The sequence below is a fragment of the Lynx rufus genome, unplaced genomic scaffold (genome assembly GCF_022079265.1).
Source record: "Lynx rufus isolate CCGP_SWC_20201006 ecotype Redwood Valley unplaced genomic scaffold, mLynRuf1.p SCAF_13, whole genome shotgun sequence".
Taxonomy (NCBI): Eukaryota; Metazoa; Chordata; class Mammalia; order Carnivora; family Felidae; genus Lynx; species Lynx rufus.
Window position 1 is genome coordinate 684,434 of NW_025814827.1, and position 17,885 is coordinate 702,318.

Sequence of the window (17,885 nt, forward strand, 5' to 3'; positions counted from 1 at the left end):
AATGTTAATCCTTGGTATAAGCTGACGGTCTTTCCCAACACTTAAATTTAAAACAGAAAAAGAGGAAAGTGGAGGTGGGGTACTGAGTAGTCATAAGTCTGGTCTAGAAACGCAGTGGGCCTAGGGAGAGTGTGTAGATTTCACATCTGTAAAAGGATAACTGCTGTGTGTATTTTACAGGATCCAAGGAGAGTGGCTAGGAAGGCCTGTGGAGAGTCCATCCTGTTGTACAAATGGAAAATAGCTGGCCTCACCTCACCCAGAGGGCCCCTTTCCTGCAACTGTGACTACCTGGAATTCAGCCCAGAACCAGGAAGTGAGCAAGCAGGCCTCTGAGCAGACAAATTAGTCTATTCATCAAATGTTTACTGAGCATCTACTCTGGCCAAGTGCGGTACAAGGCACCTGGAATGGGGTAGTGACATATCAGACATCCCTGCCTTCAAGAGTGCCCGGTCTTTCCACGAAATCCGTGTCAATCACTCACAAGAAAGTTCTACAAGCTCCAGTTCAGTCTACCAATTCACGTTTCAGAAGCAAGTCTAATAAAAGTGGTTTTCTGGCCTAGGATAGTTGGAGTCAGCAAATTAGGAGACTTCTGGAGTTAGGTACACTGACAACAGGAAGAAGCATCAGCTGACACTAATAAGTGAAGAGGTGGGAATTAAAATTATTTTGAGCAGAAATGAAATTTCAAAAAGTTGCCTAGAACCACTCAGTAGAAGACTAAATATCCCTACTCTTTTCAGTTGGTTTTGAGAACATTACCATATGGTAGTAAAGTATCTTATTAATTATCACCAATTACCTTTACTTAGTACTCTACACTTTAAATATTTGCTTCCACACACATGGTAATCCTCATGTGCCTAACACTATAGTAGATATTTATTTTAAGAAAACATATAACGTATTAAATATAATTTAAGTTTAAGAAGGAAGGAAACTAATATTGTCTAAAAAAATTTAAAAAAATTTTTTTAATGTTTATTTATTTTTGAGAGAGACAGAGACAGAATGCGAGTGGGTTAGGGCAGAGACAGAGGGAGACACAGAATCGGAAGCAGGCTCCAGGCTCCGAGCTGTTAGCTTAGCACAGAGCCTGACGCGGGGCTTGAACTCATGAGCCGTGAGATCATGACCTGAGCCGAAGTTGGACGCTCAACCGACTGAGCCACCCAGGTGCCCCTTGTCTAAAACATTTTTTAATGTTTATTTTTGAGAGAGAGAGAGAGAGACAAGAACAGAGTGCAAGCTGGGGAGGGGCAGAGACAGAGGGAGATACAGAATCCAAAGCAGGTTCTGGATTCTGAGCTGTCAGTGCAGAGCCTGATGTGGGGCTTGAACTCATGAACTGTGAGATCATGACCTGAGCTAAAGTTGGACACTTAACCGACTGAGCCACCAGGTGCCCCAGGAAACTATAATATTTAAAATATGATCACAAATAGTTCATGTTAAACACATATCATGTTTTAAAGGTAATTTTGGTCATCTGCAAAATTCACTTATATGGGAACAGCTCTTTCCCTGACAATACCATAACTATGATACTAAATAACAACAATAAGCTAGAAAAAGGTTCTGTAGCAGTTTCTTGCCTAAGTAGGCAAGTATGTATGGGTGTGTCTACCTGTCAATCGTAGATACAACCATGGTGTATTATAAAATTTTCAGCTCTCTAGAAATCATGTACCTTCAAGGAAACAAAACAGAAAATGGTCAAGTTCAGTTTTACCTACTTATACCCTGAATCCTGCTGATTTTGCTAAGATCTAAGAGTGATCCTGAATTTCCCCCTTATTTAGGAGGAATTTCATCAGTGGTTTTAGAAAGCTCTGCATTTTTTTTTTCTCAGAATGCCCGCTGGCAAGTTTCTAAATACGTTTGTCCTCAGGACCCCAGCCCTATGTCTGCCATGGACCAAAAGACAGAACCACGCACATAGCCCTGCCTGGCTCCACACATATGAACACCTGTTTAGGCAAAGAAAGACAGGTGTGAATCCCCAGTTTTCAACAGTCTTAAGGCTTTAAACTCTGTAGGGACAGGGGCTATGCCCCTTTTATTTACTGCTATATTCCTAATATCTGGCATGGTGCCTAGCACAGTGCATGGTGAACAACAGGTGCTTAGAAAGTATTAGGGGAATGAATGAATGAGCTTTGGTTCCTAAACCCAGCTCCAGGGGGCCTATACCTACCCTATCAGGGCCTTGGGCCTACTCAGGCCAGGGCCTTCAAGGTCCTCAGGGGACACCATCTTTGGATATGCAAGAATAGCCGACTGGGTATTTTGGCCAGCACCCTATGGAATTCACCAGCCTCTTGGCACAACAGTACAGACAGCAGGGGCAGGGTGGGTCAGGGGCAGCCTCTTTCAGCAAGTGTTGTGAGCTGGTCTGTTAAACCTAAGGTCCAACCAGTTGTGTCAGTGTGGTAGGGTGAGTGGAGTATAAAGTAGCACAGATGTGTGTACAAACAGTTAAATCTCACTGAGGCAAATTCTTAATGCCTAAGAATTCTTGTTTTGTTTTTCTCATTTTCTTGTCAGAGACAAGATATCCTCAACAGAGGGGCAAAAATAGGTGTCTAGACATCTAAATTCATTAAAAGAGACAGCAGAGAGAATCTGTAAATCATTGGAACAAAGACTATTTTTTCTAGCAGGACCAAAACAAAGGAGTTGTTACATTCCTCTCCATAAAACTGGTCCTGCTACAATGCTGGGGTGAAGAGGCAGCAGCCACGGTGGCCAGGCCAAGCCTCTCTGTCCACATCACTCTTGACCAGTCTTATCAGACCCAAAGCCCAGGCCCAGGACAGAAACAACAGGACAGGAGGGGCCTTGAAGCCAGTGATCTCTATGAATCATATAAAGAAAATGGCATGCCCCCAACACACACACCTTGTTTCTCTCATCTGATGCCTTGCGGGTAGAGTAGGGAGGGTGTAGAAGTGGCTTTATTTAAATAACATGGGAGAAAAATTTGGAGAGTCTGTCCACATACATAAGCAAATCAAATTCCGAGCAGAGAAACACATAGAATCCCTTGGTTAGCACTGCACATAAGTTTCTCTCTCCTCCCAAACTTGCTTCTGCCATAAAATAGATTTCTAGGCTGAGATTAAATGCAGAGATCTTGGCAGACTGTGTGGGAGGTAGGCCCTTTAAGCACTAGCCTTCTTTCCTGGTGGTCCCAGGGATTCATTGCTGTCAAGCCCCAGCACAGTGTCAAGGAGGAAGGAGAGAGAGGGAAGAAGGGAAAAAGGGAGGAAAGCAGCCAGGGTCAGGAGGACTAACTAAAGCCAGTAGTTGGGGGTGTGGCCTCTCACAAGCTTTGGAGAGCAGGTGATCCTCCAGAAACAAGGGTCTCCTCATGTAGTAAGGGGTGAGTGGCTGTCCTACTGTGTCCCTCCAGGGAAACTGAGTGAGAAGCAAGTGAGTGCCTTGTTTGTTCTCTGCTTCCTCAGGGAAATAGGTTATCACCAGCAAAGGGATGCAAAAGAGGCGTATGGGCAGACTGCTTCCTCAAACATCATTGTGCTCCTATAGGTTAGAATGATGCTTCAGAACCAGGGGCCTCTGTTCAATTCTTGGGCTCCAGTAGGAAAGTTCTTAATGCCTTCCTATTTTCCACATACTGAAGTGACTTTGAGACATATTTTGAACATATCATCTCCTGCTAGTAATATTTAGGGGCTTCTCATTATTTCCTAGAGGTGAAAATTCCCAAGTTCCTGATCTAGCACATAACGTCCCTTCAAGACCTGGGCCTGGCCTGCTTGTTTACTCTTAGCTCTTATTCCTTCCCCTGCCTCCTAAGCTCTGGTCAGAATGAGCAGCTTGCTGTTCCCTGAACCTGCCAGGCTATTTTACATCCCTGTACCTCTGCTTATGGTCTTTCCTATGCCTTGAAGGTCTTTCTTACCTTGCTGCCCAGTAAATATCTGTTCTACTTTTTTTTTTAATTTTTTAATTTTATTTTCAAGAGCAAGAGAGACAGAGCATGATCAGGAAAGGGCAGAGAGAGAGGGAGACACAGAATCCAAAGCAGGCTCCAGGCTCCGAGCTTGTCTGCACAGAGCCTGACATGGGGCTCAAACCCACGAACTGTGAGATCATGACCTGAGCTGAAGGAGGACGCTCGACCGACTGAGCCACCCAGGCACCCCTGTTCTACTTTCAGATATCAGCCAAAGCGCCACCTCCACCATGAACGACCTCTAAGAGGAACCTCTAGCATAGATCCACATTTGTTTATGGTCTTCCCTTCCCTTCCCTCCCAGAATGTCAGCAACTTGAGGGCAGGGGCTTTGTCTATGTTGTTTCCCACTGGATGCTGGGTGTCTGGAACAGTGCCTGGACCACTGCAGGTCCTGATTAAGTTTGCTGAAGGAAGGATTGAGTCTCTGCACTGACAGCACTGCTCCTAGGCTGTGGGTTCCACAGGACAAGGTCTAGATTGTATTCATTTCCGTGTCTCCCAGCACGTGATTTGATGGAGGCTGGGCATTTAGCAAAAGTGGATATATGAGAGAAGGAATGAGTGATGAATGCTCATATGGACACAAAGCTCACAGTACTGGCATTTCCCCAAGAATAAGTCACCTCCAGCATTCTGTTCTGTGTTAGAGCTTCTTTTTCCTTCTTTTATGTTGTCTATTCTGTGAGAAGAGTTACCTTTCAAATAAGGCATGTTCTAAATTCCCTTCAAACACATTTGCAGCACAAGAAGTTTGGGCTAGATTATCTCAAACACTTGGCTCACCCTTAAAGTCACGGATTGTATAATCTGTCAGGGACTATACCCAGATTTTAATTTTAATTTATGTTTGAGAAAGAACCTTGTCTAAAGAGCACACACCTTGTAAATGACACAGACTCATCATCATACATTCGAGGGACTATTTTATTTTGGGTTTTCTGTTTACTTGCATTACCTGTGTGCCATCTACCATAGAGTGGGGAAAGGGGGAGTGAGTGGGAAGGCTAGTCGCAGAAAGCCTTAGATAATATGTCAGAAGGCTTGATTCCAGTGATTTTGAGCTCAAGTCCTACTCCTCTTTGGCAATGAGGGGAGTTGGACTAAATGGTCTCTAAAGGCCTGTGAACTTGCAGAAATAATATAATCCTGTGCTATGAGCATTCACATACATAAGCACCTTATGCTGCCTATACCCACACAGATATTACATTTAAATGTGGTTAAAAAAAAGCTTATTGTTTTTCTTAAGAATGAATAAAAGAATCATCATACAAAACATGTTGCCCACAAATTCTCAACTAGTAGCTATTCTGATTTTCTAAAGTCACTTCTTTAAGAAAAGAGAACTTATAATTACACACACGCTCACAGACACACATAATACTGGAAAGATTATGTCCATCACAGACCAACAGGATGTGTGTGTGGGTGTGGGGGGTGGGTAGGGAGGTGGGTGGGTAATGCATTTAATGATGCCTTAAAACACAAATACTCCAAGTGGGCTTTGGACCATTCCTGGGAGGAGAGCTTTGGGTCAAACGTTGGGTGGTGTGAGAACAGCAGGGTTAATAAATGCAGAGCACAGGCTGATAGATTTTCTGGTCACATCCTATCAGCAGTCAGAGAGCATGGATGCATTCCATGGAGCATTTATGGGCTCACCAGCACCAGTCTATGACAATTTTATTTAATCATAAAAATATAATAGTAGTCAAATCTTTTTGTAGTTTCAGTTTACTGCTTTCTCGAGTGAAATAAATGGTCTCTCAGATTTCTTTTGCTTTCATCTCCCTGCTCTAAGTACAGTAGGATAAGGTTCCAATTAAGACCCATTAAATGTTCACAGTGATTCATGTGAGCCATTTTCCAGTTTCTTTTCCTAACACAATCTCAGTGCACCTCTGAGTGATCTCTGTGGTGTGTTTTCAGTTTAGCAGTTGCCTGTACAAAAAAGAATGATCTGGGTGTGAGGTCTTCCTTCATCCTACTTTTCCAATGCAAAGTGGTGAGTGGAGATTCTCCTTCACTGCTGTCCAGACAAGCATATGTTTGTCACCTGCCAGGTATGTCCAGCTGCATGAGGCATGCACCTTAGGAAGGGGACTGGCAGCTGGATAGAGCCAGACTGACCCTCCCAGTCACTGCCCCTTGGCAGCTACACCAGAGTAGTGCACGGAGTGGCAGCCCAGAGGCATCTGCAAGTGGACCCCTGGTGCATCTACCTCTTTTGGGTCCACAGAGGAACCCTGTAGGCAGCGGACACGCAGAGCTTTCTGCAGCTTCTTCATGGGTGGGGAAACACACCCCGACAGCAGAGACGGCCTATCCAAGCTGATATCATGTGTCAGGGCTTACCGAGGGCACACTCCTGGGCTTCTCCCACTAAGAGCAGGGAATCAGGAGGCAGACAATGATCACTTCAATAACATCACAGTCAACATCTGTTCCAGCTCAGGGAATGTGCTAATCACCATGTGCATGGCCTAATTTAATTTGCACAACAAGGCTGTGATGTTATTGATGGCTTCCCTAGTTTACAGGTGAGGAAACTGGCACCAGAAAGGTAAGTGGTTTGTCCAGGATCACAGAGCTGGTAAGTGGGAGAGTTGGGATCAGAACTTAGGTTGCCAGGCTCCAGAGCCCATGATCCTCTCAACAAGCTATAAAAATGTACTAGTGACGCCTTGAAGCAGAGGCCAGCCATGGGCTGCTGCCCTGACAGGGCTCTCACACACCGGGTTCTCTGACAAGGTGTGCAGCATCTGACGGCCCACTAAAGCTACATATTCTCAAAGGAACTACATGTGAAGAGATTTAAGATAAACATTTAAAGAGGCCCTTAGGAAATGTTATTAAATTGAATGATATGGTGGTTTGGGGGCCTTTAAGTATAGATTTTCCTGCAGTGTGCTTTCTTAGAGTGGGCCATAACTGTTGAAAATCTTTTTTTTTTTTTTAAGAAGAATTTATTTTTTTAAATTTATTTTGATTTTGAGAGAGAGAGATAGAGAGCAAGTGGCAGAGGGGCAGAGAGAGAGGGAGGGAGGGAGAGAGAGAGAGAACGAGAATATCTCAAGAAGGCTCCATGCCGTCAGCACAGAGCCAAACTTGGGGCTTGAACTCACAAACAGTGAGATCATGACCTGAACTGAAATCAGAAGTCGGATGCTTAACCAACAGAGACACCCAGGCGCCCCAAAAACCTTTTTTAAAAACCAAATCATAAGTCAGAGTAGATTTGTCATGACAATGGCACCAAGTTGGTGAGCAAAGACCCCACAGGCATAGCTGAGAGTCAAATCTGAGACCTGAGTGATCAGGATGACATTTACTCTTCAAAACAACCCTGTGAGTTAGCACTTGTTGTCTCTCTGCTATAGTCAGTGAAAGCGACCTTCACGACAGCCTGCCTCTGTTTACCACCCAATGGAAATGAGGGGCTAGGATGTGATCCACCCCCAAAGCTTTTCTCTCACACACCACTGTGTTCTCAAGCACAATATTTGCCAAACCTTTAAACACACAGTTTCCTTTGGATGTCAAAACTACTGGCTCCAGCAAAAACAAAACAAAGCCATTTCTTTTAGAACAGATTTGAAGATAAGTAACCCATAGTGCCAAAGAAATGGCTCTTAAATTTTTAGCTAGAAGTGAGTTCAGGAGGTTTGGTCAGTAAAATAGAAGTGTTGTATCTTTCAAAATCTGAGATCATTTTAACCTTTTGTGCAGTATTATGCCTAAGGAGAAATGTATCATCTCAACACCCAGTCATTCAATCAACAAACGTTTATTAGGTAATCGCTATGTGCCAGGCACCGCTGCAGGCACTGGAGACAAGACTCTGCTCTCAAGGTGCTTACATTCTAGTGGGATGCTGTGGGGGTGGGAGTGCGGAGACAGACAAAAGAAATACATGGTGGGAAGTAATAAGTGTGTGAAGAAAATAAAGCAAGGTAAAGGGGAAGCAGTGACCATGAGGCTTATGTAACTGTTTTAGATACTGTGGTCAGAGAAGGCCTGATAACATGATATCTGAGGAAAAAGTTTGGAAGCCTCTCCAAACCATGTTGCTTTCTGAGGGTAAGTATTCTAGTAGAAAGCACTTAGAACAAAGGCTTGAGGTGTGTCTGTGGAACAGCAAGGAGACCAGCTGTGGCTAGAGTGGAATATTTGTGATTACTATACTTAGAAATGAAAATGATTAAATCTATCTTTTTATGTTGGTCTGGCCATGACTTCACACTCCATCCTCTATCAGAGTAGGAGGGGCCCTTCAAATCACCCTTTTTTACAGACAGGAAACTGAAGCCCAGAGGGCAGTGACTTGCCCAGGGTCAGTCAGCTCTGCAGCTGTAGAAGGATCTAGCAGTCCTGACTGCTGCACCAGCATTTGTTCCATGGTGGTGGGCTTTTTGCGACTAATGAGGGTCTTAATAAAATTTCCTATCTCAGGAGTGGTGTTTTCTTTGTGATTACACATTAATCCTTTTTTTTTTTTTTTTAAAGTTTATTTATTCTGAGAAAGAGTGTTGTGTGTATGAGCTGGGAAGGGGCAGAAAGAGAGGGAGGGAGGGAATCCCGAGGGAGATTAGAATCTGTACTGTTGGGGCAGAGCCTGATGCGGGGCTCATACTCATGAACTGTGAGATAATGACCTGAGCTGAAATCAAGAGTTGGATGCCCAACTGACTGAGCCACCTAGGCGCTCCACTGCACATTAATTCTTTATAATCTACCTCAGTGATTTATGAAAAAAGTTCCTCTGTGACTGAAGACCAAGGCAGGCCCAGAAAAATTAGAATAATCACTGGTCAGGAGTTAAACTCTGGATAAAATATCCCTTTGGCATCATTTTCTTATGCATGTTTGATGTCCCAATAGAAGACGTTCAAGGGAGCAAGGATGACTGAGGTTTGTGCACACAGCTGCCCTGACAGTATTCATCCTGTTCAGCGGGTCTGGGTTTGGGTACCTTGGGAAGAGGGTGTTGACGGTTTTCTTGGCTTCCTCTTGTGTGTCTTCCATGGCTCTGCCTAGTCTTGGGATGGAACTGAGAGGAATGATTAACTTCATGCCACCTTGCAGTTAAACTAGCCCTCAGAATGACCCTACTCATGCCCCTGGTCTCATAGTCACTGCTGAAGGGCCTTCGTGGGATCCCAACTTTTTATAGTCCAACTGGGATAAAGCTATAGCTAGCTTCCAACTTCAAAGTTTTACTGTTAGATTTCACGACAGTTATTTTACTGCAATGTTCTGGATCTGAGTTCCTCAAAAATGAGAACCTGAGGAAACTGGCAAAGGAAGGATAGTTTATCTGTACAATCCTGTTTGTTTCAGATCACTACGTAAGAATTAGGAGTTTAGCCTACTGCTGAATCAGGTGTATTATTCAGCGTCATGAAGGTGATGATGACAGGGCAAGCAGGGGTAGCAACAGCTACCTCTCATGAGCATTCACTAGGAGTCAGGCTCGGCATTCAGTAACTTGCCTGAAGTCATAGTGCTGGCATAGAGCAGAATAGGGATTTCTAAGCCAGCTGACTTCAGAGCCTATGCTTTTATCCTCTAGGACATCTGAATTGTAGAACCAGTGGAGAGCTAATTCAAAACTTTAGCTGCAGACTGATTCAAGATGTGAATCCATTCGGGTGCCACCCTCACTACTGCTGCATTGACCACAGACGGGAGGATCTGTGGGAACTGCAAGAGTCACAGATCAGGAAGCCATTCCAATCACAGGGGGAAGAATGTTTCTTTCTCAGTTCAGTACAAGTATCTGTGGCCAGTGTTCATGCTGAGTGGTGGAAGTGCGGGCTCCTTGGTGGGACTGCCTTCAACTCCAGTTGATCTGGTAATGGGGCTAGGAGTTCCCTACCTCTCAGGTGGTTTATGTGCTATGAGCATGTGGTAGTTCCAACTACCCTTGCATGGGAAAATTCATCCAAAGAGATGACCGAAGTAAAAGGTGTCTTTTATGCGGGTTCTGTGAAATTGGTGACTTAATACAATCAGCCCAAAGTGCTAACTGGCAAATTTCTCCATCGTAATACTAGCTGGGTCACTCACTAGAAGTATTAAATGTTTAGGCAGAAGTTAAGTTTAATTAGGAAAGTGTTGTTCTCTTTTTGGGGAAAAATCCCACATTTTTCTTTGGTATTGTAATATAAAGAGAGTAACTGCCAAATGGTTATATTGTTGAAATTGTTAAGCTTTCCTTAGACGTGATACATTTTCATTTTATGAAAGGAACTGTATCTGTCACATAAAGAAAGTTAATACAGAAAGGTGAATGTTTGTGTGACAGCTGAAGAACGAGCTGCCAACACTGGGAGAATAGAAAGTCCTCAAACGCTGGAGACTCTGCCCTGAGCCCACCACAGCAGACCCCATTCATGGACTCGCACGGGCCGGGGGAGTTTACCAAATGGGTGTGACCTAGGACCATCTGCCTTTGAGAAAAACAAAGAGTGAAGTTAAGAATGTTTGAGTAGGAATTAGGTCCCTTCTCAAAGTTCTAAAGCCTGAACTGGGGCTTTGGAAAACTGCCACTCTTAAGACATCAGTCTGCTTTCCTCAGCTGCAGATGGTATACAGCTAGGAAAGTGCCCTGTTTTTGTTTGCAGGGAAATGCCTGAGGTGAGTACAATAGATACATTTCAGATATGTTTAGTCAACCAACGTTTAGGTTTTCTTACTAAGTCATCAAATTACAAAAGACCTGGGAAATGCATGTCACCCAGCTCAGGGTGAATCTAGTTTCAAAAGGTTCACTGTCCAGCCTTACTCGTCCGTTCCGATTCCCCAGAAGCATTCAAGAGCGTTTGGTCCAGTGCAGGGCAGATGATTAAATGATTTGCAAGGACTTCTCTACCGAGAAGCTGGATGGGGGAGGGTGGGCCACAGGGATCCTTCCTTTCAACTGCCACAAGAGACTCTGGTTCTGATAGTTAGGATCTATGGGGTCTTTCCAAATGAAAAAGTCACTAACTAAAATGAATATGCAAAGGTGCTTATTCCCAATACGGTAATATGCAGGCAGTCAAATAATCTGTCATTCGAGTTAATTTAATTATCAGACCACATTTAATTATTCAATATAAAATGTAAATAAAGTGAAGGGCTGACAGCACATACTAATTATGTTCATTATAATAATTAGATGGGAAGGGATTTAGAAAGAGTCATGAAATTGCCATAAAATACAAAGAAGTTTTTGATTAAAAAAAACATTTTAATTAGAAACTGCAACCCGATAGAAAACATGATTGGGTCCATCAAGAATAGGGTATTATTTTTATTATCCAGGTTTCTTCCCTGAAGTCATCTTTGGTATCAGGGGGGCTGTCTTTGCAGTTAATAGACTAAATGGTGGCAAATAAAAAGTGCCAATCCTTTATGCAAAGCAGTTACCTAATAAAACAGGCTTAGGCTGCAGCAGGAGTTCAAAATCTCCTGTCTTTTAAAGACACAAGCTGTTTCCCCAGGAGAAAATAAAGGATCCACTGTGCACAAACAGGCCCTGCAAATTAACATGACTGACTAATGATACGGAAGCATTAAATGAATTGAGCATCATAATTTTTCCTCTGAAATTCCTCTGATTTAGAGAATGTGGCATCAGGTTAAGTACATTCACTTTCATAAGAACAGAGAGGTGGAAAGGGCAGGAACTTGACTGCAAGTTGTGAGTTGGGTGTGCCAGTTCTTGGCTTGGCAATTCCTTTCCTCCCTCTGAGCCTCAGTTTTTCCACCTGTAATATGAGGCAGCTGGGCTAGATATTTCAGAGCCTTTTCAGGTGAAGATTCCATGAATCTATGACCTTAAAGCTGAATTTACCACATCCCCTCAGCAAACACTCACTTGGCAAATTACTGGGGAGATTAGAAAGGGAATTTAGTAAAACAAGTTTTTAGAATGAAATAAACAATCAGCTGTTTAGTTACAGAAAACTCCCTAATTCTACTGGGATATGAGCAGTTATCCTCTTAGTAAGCTTGGGGTTATTTCTCCCCTCCCTAGCCCCTGCCATGCAGCTGGATGGCATGGAGCCCAGCCACGAGCTGGTGAGCACAACCCTTTGATGTGGGTGAAACAACTGTAGCTAGAGATGGCTTCACAGAGCAAGGCACCTGACATCTCACCTGTAAGTCTCTGCTTACTGGTTTTGTCAATGGAGCTCCTCTATTAATATGGGGAGCCAGGGTATATGCAGCTTTTAAGGGTTCACTGCCATGGAGTGGACAGGCAGCTAATGAAGCCATCTGGTGCTGACAGGATCCAGAGTAGGGCAAGGAGCATCTGAAAAACCACAAAATGGCTTGGAGTCCTCATGAGATCAGAATGCTCGTCTGTCTGTGGTTCTAATCTTAGCCTTTAAAATATCACAGACTCCTGGAACTCACAAGGGAGGTCATCTAGAACAATCCACTTCCTTTTTTAAAAAGCATTTTTTATTGTGGTAAAATATATATAACAGAAAACCTACCATTTTAACCATTTTTAAGCCTGCAATTCAGTGGCATTAAGTACATTCACAATATTGTGCACTATCACCACCGTCATTTCCAGAACCAGTATACCTCTTTGTATAGTCAAACATGCTCAAGCCTCAAGAGGGAAAATGATTTAAGATCACACAGCTTGTGGCAGAGTGGGGGTTAGAACCCAGGCCTTCTTTTGCTAGACTGTGTTCAATTTTGTGTTCATAAAACACGCTCATTTATACCATCCCAGGACCTAAAGTTTTCTTTGTATCTTTGTATTTCTTTGTACCATTTCAGGGGACTTATAACCTCTTCAAATCCCGATCCCTTACCTGTATGTGAGGCAGAACTACATCCTGCTAATGAGGTCCAAAAGACACCAGATGGGAAAAACGGTATCAACGATTTTACAAATATCAGGGGTTATGCTTAGAAACCACATCTCCATAAGATGCAGTGTCTCAGTATTTGACACTTACTATAAGTCTATTGATTTCTGATTTCTCCTCTACTTTTTATCACATTCTTTCTTCTCATAGATTGTTGCTTTTCATTAATTGCCTTGGGGCTGAACTGACTTCTCTGATCTTGCCTCAAATCAGAAGTGGATGTCCAGTTTAATATTCAATCTTTCTGGGAGGCTAGGTGTCAAAATAGAAGATCTGGCTTTTTTCCCTTTTCTAATTTCTTTCTCTTAGTGAGCTCACTTCTCAACAATGATCTCCAAATGCTGCTGTGTCTTCTTCCCCAGATGACAAGCCATAGCGCACTTGTATCCTGCTTGTGCTGCCTGGTGCTCTCTCTGCCCTTCTAGTCTATTTCCGCTTGCCCCAACGTGCCCAGTCACTGCTCTGTCATGGCATCTCCAAATGCCAGTTCCCCTGACCCCATTTCCCATTCACTCTGGTGAGCCCACAGATACTTAGGAGGTGTGCTTTATCTGTAGGAAAGGATCAGTCTGTGACCTGGCATTGGCAGAAAAACTCTCTGAAATCCCACACAATTCTGAGTTCAGCAAATTCATTACAACAGAGTTGGCTTAAGCAAAAAGTTTCAAACCATCTCCGAATGCGGATATGGTGAAGGAGCTTATCTCTTGCCGTAGAACTGTAACACAGCAAAATACTCTCACATCCACAGATGACCTCTTTACAAGTCCAGTAGATAGTGTCATGATACATAATAAACAACTTAAGTATAAAACAGGAAATTGGAGGTGCCTGGGTGGCTTAGTCGGTTAACTGTCCAACTCTTCATCTCAGCTCAGGTCATGATCTCACAGTTTCATGAGTTTGAGCCTTACATCAGGCTCTGTGCTGACAGCATGGAGCCTGCCTGGGATTCTCTCTCCCCTCTCTGCCCCTCTCCCAAATAAATAAACATTAAAAAATTAAAAAAAAAAACCAGGAAATTAGTTGTAAACCACGGGCTGTCTACACAGGATAGAGCCCTGCAGCCAAAACGATATTCACAACAGGTGTGTCAACTATACTTCAATATAGATATTCACAAAGAATGGTTTTGATACACAGACAGTGCCTGACTGATGGTTCGACTTATGATTTTTGAATTTTATGAAAGTGATACACATTCAGTAGAAACAGTACTTTGAATTTTTATCTTTTCCCAGGCTACTGATAAGATACTCTCTGGTGATGCTGGGTGGCGGCAGCTCCCAGCTGGCCCCCAGTCAGCCACACGATCATGAGGGTAAACAACTGATCCACTTAACAACCATTCCCTACCCAGAAACCATTGGGTTTTTCACTTTCACTGCAGTATTCAATGAACTAAATGAGATATTCAACACTGTACTAGAAGACAGGCTTTGTGTTAGACGATTTTACCCAACTGTAGGTTAATGTAAGTATTCCGAGCATCCTGAGAGTAGGCTAGGTGTATTAAGTGCGCTTTCCACTTAAGATATTTTCAACTTCTGATGGGTTTATTGGGGCATAACCCCAGTGTAAGTAAAGGAAGACCTGTAATGTTAAGTGTATAAAGTAGGATATAACAGTATGTATGTACAGTATGATCTCAGCTACGTAAAATATTCATGGAAGGGTGGGGATGTGAAACAGGTGAAGGTGGTCATAGGGTACAAACTTGTAGTTCTAAGATAAATATGTTCTGGGGATGTAGTGTACAGCATGTTGACTAGTACTGTATCACACATACATTTAAAAATTGCTAAGATCGTGCATCTTAAAAGTTCTCACCATATGAGAAAAAAATTTGTAACTATGTGAAGTGATGGATGTTAACTAAGCTTACTGTGGTATTAATCTTGTATAATATGCACATACCAAATTATCACTTTGTACACTAAAACTGTATGTCAGTTATATCTCAATAAAACTGGAAAAAGTATTCAGAATAAGGACTGTAAGGGAACTTGCCAAAATGCTAACAGTGGCTATCTCAGATGGTGAGAGCAGCTTGTAAGAGACTTATGAACCTGCTGGGCCTGGAAAGGACAATGCATCGCTACCTGGGGGGTGTTAGCAAGGGGAAAGCACTTCCAGAATGTTCCCATGGTGGGAGGGGGAGGTGAAAAAGATCTGTTCTCCTGGCACCAGTGTCTGGAAAAGAGGAACTTTTCTATAAATGACACTTGTTCTGGTCCACATTTTCTATACTTTAACTATGAAATTCTTTCCAGAATGGACTGCATGCTCCTCAACCTTCTTCAAAGGGAATGCAAAGAACATACATTTTGCCTCCATGCTCATTCAAGGTTAGCACTGGGGGCATCCAGATCTTCTCGGAAATAAATACAGGGTTTAGTGTTCCTTTCATCCAGATGGCTGTGGTTTCTGAGTTCTCGGCCCTGCCTTATTTTTATTTTTTCTTTCCCCGCTCTCACCTTGAACTTGGCTTTGTCACTATAACCAACTCCTGTCCTTCTCCTGCCCTGGTCTAGTTTGCTGCAGGCTAATAAACAGTTGTTAGAGATGTGCCTAAAATAAAACTTATTAAGCTTGAAGTGAGGGTTAATGGTTGTCCAGAGGCCTTTTTCTCAGCTATAATCCATACAGTTGAGGTTGCAGAAGGTTTTAGATAAATGAGGCTATCAGGAACTACTATTTGATGTGTTAGTTATGCCATTACTCTGGTTTTAAAAATGAAGAGAAATAAGGTGCTCATCATCATTATTATTATTTTACGAAATCGGTAACAGTTTTCCCAAGTTCTTAGAGTAGCAGAACCCTATTTACAAATGAAATCTTGCTTGGAAACCACATAATCCAAACAGTTAAAAATGAAACTACTCTGAGTGACTCAAGGGGAAGAAGCCCAAGTCCTGCTTTCTCAGGCCCCCCTCCAACACCACCTAGCACCCCCTAAGCAACTAGAAGCCAAGTGCCAAGAGTGGCTTCATAAAGCACCCGACTCTAATGCTACGTGCAAAATGACCCGAACTGAAAGATGCACTCTACCTCATCACAATGAAACAAATATATGGATAGAACATCAGAACCTCTGTGGTAAGGGAGTAGATGCTTCTGTGTACTGAATATTTTATTGAAAAAATTTTATTTTTATAACTCTAAGAGGAAGCCTTAGTGCTCATCTAGTGCTGATCAAATCTCTTTGGGTAGAATAAGGCAGAGAGGTGTCCTTGGAGTCTGGTTAAAGGGCCTCACGCAGGACAGATGGGTTCCAGCAGGCTAGCCTGCCTTTTCTCAATCCAATACCTCACACTCTCAGTGTTGGGGGAGCTGCCTGAGGAACTGTCCAGGGCCTCTTACCTGGTTATCTGGGTGGTTGACAGTGAAGTAGCCCACACAGACGATGACCTCATGAAGGAGGCTTTCACAGGAGACTTGGCTGCAGTGGCCCAGTAGAGAGCTGGCGATATGCCGGAATGCAAGGGACAAGCCCTCTGCCCCTACAATAGACTGACAAAGACAAGGAGCAGTTAGAACTCCCCATCCCAGGGACAGGCAGGGCTGCAAATCACAAAGCAAGACTGGACCCTGTGCACTTTCTGCCATGGTGCCGGAAAAACATAGGAAATTTCTAGAGCACTATGCTTGACAGTTCAGTTTAGAGATTCTTGCTCTAATAAGTGACCATAATCAATGTAACATTTAACCTGAAAAGAGACATGGAGAAATACTCTTACTTTGTGGATCAAGACATACTATCCACCTAAAGCATAGTTGTTTATTCCATTTGTAAGAAGTTATTTTTTCCCATGGTACAAATAGTCTCATTGTAGAAAATGTGGAAAAATATAAAAATGCTAAAATTCTCCTGTGAATCTCCTGTTACCATTTAGCTAACTTCTAATACTTTTCTTTTTCTGAAGGAGAAAATATTTTCTTGAACACAGGGGTACAAATACAATTCTAATTATTTACTTATGTTCAAACAGGAAAGCAATATAAATAACAACTGGTTATTATTCAAATAAACAGCCCTATAAACCCAATGTTCCCAAAAGAATGTAAAAAAACACAACACCCTGACCCCCCAAAAAAAACAAACCATGAAGCCCCCTCAACTATGAGGCTTCTGGGATCCTTTCCCCAGACAGGCAAAGGGCTGTTGTTGGTGGGCAATGCAGGAGGAGAGCCTGGGTCTGTCTGTGCAGCCTGAAGCTTCTATTTAATAAACATGTCAAACAGACAGAGCGACAGGAGGGCAAAGGGGAGAGGCGAAGCCTACAGAATACACTCGCAGCCGACACTGGAATGAAGCACCACTGCTGGCCTGTGGGGAAAGGCAGCGTTTTAAACTCATCTCTTCATTTGAGGTCTTGGTGGCCTTGAACCAGGTCAGATACATAGCAGCTTAGAAGTTTCAATGAATTCACTTTGCCTAACAGTGGTGAAACACAGTCCTGTTAGTGAGTATTGTGGAAATAAAATTACTGCTAAATTTTAAGAGTGCCTTCTGTCTCAGTTTCATTGCCCTGAGACAAAATGTTTTTCAAGCCCCAAAGAGGTTCAGGAGAGCTCTGTTCCTTTAAATCAAGTAGTGACACCTTCTCAGCTCAGCCCTTATTTAATTAGTTGTGTCCAGCATGCTGTGACCCAGTGCCCTCTGTTTAACCTTCACTGATAAGAGCAGGTCAAGGGGCATGTAAGTTTGAATATAAAAATTAAACCAATTTTTCAAGGAAACTATATTTCCTTTTTAGTCAGAATTAATTGCCAAGTCAGTACATTGATTTGTTTCTTGAGACCACCTTCAATTGTAAAATCTGTCAAAGTGTATGCAATATACAATATCCGGGATCTCAAGGCCATCTGTGCCAATATGAATTCACAGTGAAATCAGACTCTTTGCTGAAGGGGGAAAAATATTTTGACAGCCTTATTAGTATACAATGAAATGGAACAAGCTAAGAAAATAGTCTAGTGGATAACCTTTTGTTACTAGCACATGATGGGTTCCACAT

General features: G+C 42.8%; 1 protein-coding gene across 5 annotated transcripts in view; it reads right to left on the reverse strand.

The window, feature by feature from the left end:
* The window catches only part of SCAPER (S-phase cyclin A associated protein in the ER), a 508,319-nt gene that overhangs the window by 15,111 nt on the left and 475,323 nt on the right, over nucleotides 1-17,885 (reverse strand). For all 5 annotated transcript variants that reach the window (XM_047074743.1, XM_047074740.1, XM_047074744.1 and 2 more), the window contains one exon: nucleotides 16,228-16,377. In XM_047074743.1, coding sequence (XP_046930699.1) covers nucleotides 16,228-16,377 — 150 coding nt within the window. The remainder of the gene's footprint in view (nucleotides 1-16,227; nucleotides 16,378-17,885) is intronic.